General features: G+C 37.2%; 1 protein-coding gene across 1 annotated transcript in view; it reads right to left on the minus strand.

Moving 5' to 3' along the window:
• Nucleotides 1-1,971: 1,971 nt before the first annotated feature.
• The window catches only part of TRAPPC3L (trafficking protein particle complex subunit 3L), a 132,819-nt gene continuing 129,994 nt past the window's right edge, over nucleotides 1,972-4,796 (minus strand). The window contains exons 5-6 of the mRNA XM_082251701.1: nucleotides 3,698-3,883; nucleotides 1,972-2,170 (exon numbers count right to left, since the gene is read on the minus strand). Of these exons, the coding sequence (XP_082107827.1) occupies nucleotides 2,051-2,170; nucleotides 3,698-3,883 (306 nt within the window). The 3' untranslated portion in view covers nucleotides 1,972-2,050. The remainder of the gene's footprint in view (nucleotides 2,171-3,697; nucleotides 3,884-4,796) is intronic.

The following is a 4,796-nucleotide window of genomic DNA, read 5'->3' on the forward strand; positions in this document are numbered from 1 at the left end:
CCTTGTGGTTGATCTATTTGGCATATCACAAATCTACATCTCGTAAGCAGTTTGCAGATTTAGGTGGCGGCTACTGTCCCTGTTGGCTGGATTTGATCCACTCCTAGATTGCCCATACTTCCTTCTTCTTTTGGCAATTTATATGTTTACTTCTGGTAAGCAGTTGGCATGAATGGTGGTGGTCACTGTCCTGATATTCCTTTGGTGAAGTTTGGTGTCTAAATATATCCAATTATTATACACTGATCTCTTATCTTATCTGGTAAGCAGTTTGTACATCTGGTGGTGGTAACACACTATAGGAGGAGTTTGGAATCTTTGGAATATCTGCCACTTTGTGGATTCTTTACAGATCTGTGTGATTCACTTTCACGCATAACACTTTAAGTTTGCAAGTTTCCTCTATTCACGTCCTTACAACTTATATCAGTTTTATGCTATGGGATGTAATTTCCTTTTTTATATGTACGTGGTATGATATCGGCTGAGCCTTCCTTATAGTCCAAGTTTGGGCAATACAGCAGGAGTACCTGTCCTCGAAGTGGGATATCCCTTTGGAGACCTTGGATGTGTCAACTCCCTAATCTGCGCATTATACATTTAATTCTGGTAAGCAGCCTGCACTATTGGTGGAGATCCCAATTTATTTAGTGAATTAGTGATCATTGGACTCATCACACTGAAAAGTTTTCTAATAAGAGACTTTTATGGACTTTATTAACTTATCATTATATACACATGTGTGGTTATAGTACAGTTTCACTTTAGTAGCGCAGCTTATTTATTTATTAAGCCACAATAAACCTGTGCAATAATCCTGCTGTCTAATCAGCATCTCAATATGACACACCTATGAGGTGGCTGGATTATCTCGGCAAAGGAGAAATGCTCACTAACACAGATTTAGACAGATTTGTGAAAAATATTTGAGAGAAATAGGCCTTTTGTGTTAATAGAAAAAGTCTTAGATCTTTGAGTTCAGCTCATGAAAAATGGGGGCAAAAACAAAACTGTTACGTTTATAATTTTGTTCAGTGTACAATACTCCCACCCATAAACCAGCATCCGGATGCAATAAATAGTAATTCCAGCATCTAAAGTCGAGAACCACTGCCAAAAATATTCTCCAACAGAGAGCAAAAAAATAAAACCCAACCCCAACCCTCCCTGCACATTCATTTAGAACTTGGAGTGCTTAGTACCCAAAAACTGAATAGTATGGTAACACTGTATTGCTCTGGTCATAGTGTGTAAGCATAGAAAATCATAAAAAAAATAAAAAAATTAAAAAAATAAGACAACCAAAAACATACCCATCCCTAATCCCCCAGACCGAAACCCACATCATGTCAACATTTATCTTTGACCAAAATATCCTGAAATCTCCTCTGCTCATCCAAATTGAAAGACACCTGCACATGTTCCATTCTATGAACCAAATGACCAAAAACAAACAACAACAGACAACAAATGACCAAATCAGGCATCTAAACCTCAGCACTGGACTGAAAAATACCCATATGATCTCTGTCAGTCTCAGCACTGGACTGAAAAATACTCATATGAACCCTGTTCAGGACTGAATGAACCCTGTCCAGGACTGAATTCCAAGATGCACCCTGAGTAAAGAACGTCCACATATCCTTGTCTGACTGACAGCCATCTGCACAATACCACCTACGGAACTAACAACCTCTCACGCCATCTCAAAACTGGCGGCTTCTAGAATTCCCTTAAAATAGATGTCCACCTACACCCCTCAGAAAGATGAAGACAACTCTGGGCTGATGGTAAAAATGTGCACAGTCTCCTGACTGATTGCCACATGAGGAAATCACACAGCATTCATAAACAAACATATATTTTACTTTAATACATTTATTAAAAAACAACAACACACAGGCAATTAGTGTTTAACACCTATACATTATATTTTATTGCGCACACTCCAATCTTTTTCCCCCTCTATTTTGTACTGTAATGGGTACCATTGTCCTAGATACATCAGAAGTAATATGTATTATGCAGTGGCCTACTGTATGTGGTTTGGTCATTTATTTCTTTTAGATTTCTTATCATCGTTTTTTTTGAGAAATGTGATTCCTATTTCAGTGACATCATCTCCTTTTAGTCTGTCTTGAACAAAAGTGACTTCAGCTGGTAAATGAATCTGTAAAGAAACAAAATACTAGGATGATATGATCTTATGTATCTATAGCTAGACAGCATGACACGAGACACTGAAGCAAAATATAGTTATATTTAAAAAAATTACCAGTTTACTGATTTTATAAAGAAGAATTATCTTATCCCAGTCCAAGGATAACCTAGCCTCTCTTTCCACTTATTTATTAAGGAAGTGAAAGCCAAACGTCATCCAAAATCTCTGTTAGAATTTCTGTCAAATTATAAATGTCTACATCAGCATAGTGTGCAGAATGTTTTGCTTGGTGCATGTACATTTCATTGCCTTTTTTATTTTCAGGTAACATATTGATGTACATATACCTTTGTGCACTTCATCTGAAGAGAAGGCACAAAATCATTATTAATAAATGCAATATATGGCAGCCAATACTCTGATCTTCTTCTTTCCTACCTACAATGTGAGCAGGCCCTTAATTTTTTCACATAAAATACAAGACCACTGGGGTCTGTGGCGTTTATTCTATGGAATCCTAAAAGATTACATAATTAACAAGCAATATATGCTTTGGGGAGGAGGCGGCCAATAGTAATTTATTTATTTTTTTCACCTGAAGTTCCATATTGCAGAAATTATAGATATAAAAACAACAGTTTAGAGACCTATACATTTAAATAAAACTACTGAAATAAAATTAATCAAAAAAATACTTTGTCTTCCGTACATAAAAGGAGGGGCTACCAATATGTATTTATTTTTTTTTTATTTTTCCCCAAGGTTCCGCTTAAAAGAATCTTTAGATGTAAATGAACAGTTTAAAGACTTATAAATGAAATAACTAAAATAAAATTGATATTGAGGCTTAAATGGAAACCATAACATTTTTGGGTCAAAGTACTGCACAGAAGAGGAAACAGGATAATCAGGGCCGCTGATAGGGGGGGAACACCAGCCCTCTTGTAGGGGGCCCGAGCACACAGGAGGGCCCACACAGAGAGGGGGATTAGTGATGGACAACAAATATAGAAATCTTCCTCCAGCACCTGAATCTGATCTGTCCCTCTCTCTGCTATCAGCTTTTATCTGTTGAGAAAGAGACAGTCGTCCCTCACTAATCCCCCTCCTTGTGTGGCCCCCCTCCCAGCACTTATCTCTGCTCAGGAGTTGTTGTAAATTGTAACTTTGTTTCTCTCTCTCTGTCTCTCTGATCACTGAGCTCCAACTGCCCAGCATGTATATTTTTCTCATCTCATCTTCTTTTTTATTTAACATAGTTTTTTTTTTTTTTTTTTTTAGATTTAGCAGGAATTATGCGAGTTATGTTATATTTGTGTCTGCTAATAGTGATTTCGTTGTAATTTTAGCTAAATATATTTTTAATATTTTCTTGGGGGGGCCCTGCCAGGTAGTCTGTACGGGGCCCCGCGATTTCTAACAGCAGCCCTGAGGATAATATCCTGACCATAAGGACACAGGTGATTTTGTGTAAATACTACAAGGGTTCTAGCACCAGTTTTAAATAATAATAATAATAGTAACAACACAACCTACCATTTCCAGAGCTCCTCTCAATACCCCAGAGAGGAGGTTGCAGTAGCTGAGTGATGGTCTGCCAGATGGAAGTTCTTCCACAAAGTCTACAAGTGGATTTTTATCCAGTATGAGAGAGAATTCATTTCCACCATCATTACCACCTATCGTAGAAGGGGTGATCCCAAGGTACATTTTAAAGGCCACCTATAAAAAGTGAAAAAGTGAATATTGCAGAAGTAGGAAGCAGGAAAAGAGAAGAATCTGGCACACATGGACATGTCAGATTCTTCTACATTTTTATTGCTACCTATATCAGAAGTTAATAAAAAAATAATTGCCCAGAGATTATCTTAATAATCATAACTATCGCGGTGTTAGATTAACTTTTAAACTTACAATATTAGCTGTGGGGAAGGTTCTGTTCAATTTAAACAATACATTTATGTTAAATGGCACTGCCCCCTAAAAGTAAAATATAAAGTGGCAAGCATTAGACCTTGAAGTATAACTGCTATAAACATACTGTCATACAAAATAAGCATCACCAGTTTTATTATATAACCCCATTAATGTCTAAGGGAGCTTAATGTGCAGGCGCAGCCAGTTTTGAAGGGGGGATAAAACGTGGAGGGGGTTTGTATGTATGTAAAGTGTGGATTTAAGGATGACATACCAGGTGGACACTGTGTGGGCTTCCTAGTGATGTTTTAGCTTGCTTTTTAAGGTTGGATAAGAGTACAATATGGATCAACCAATACGTGTCCTCATCAGACATTGCCTCATACGTGCCTCTTACACCGGTGTGATTTGTCCATGATGTGCTCCATGAATCCCGTAATATTACCATCATTATCCCCATGGCTGAAAAGTTATCCATAAGGAATTAAATGGCTTAATTAGTAATAGATGACAATACCTTAAACAAAATGAAGGACAATATGCATATTCTGCAAAGGCTTTAGATAGATGCTTTAACAACAGCTTTATTAGAAAGTGACATCAGATCCGTATGGAAGAAACCTGACAAACTGGTTTGATCCTTTGAAATTTTCATGGTAACTCCAGCATATATTTGTGTGGAGATTGACTTTTGTCTGACTGCATTCACGGCTTTAAC

Source organism: Pelophylax lessonae (assembly GCF_965119305.1).
Source record: "Pelophylax lessonae genome assembly, chromosome: 3".
NCBI classification, from domain to species: Eukaryota; Metazoa; Chordata; class Amphibia; order Anura; family Ranidae; genus Pelophylax; species Pelophylax lessonae.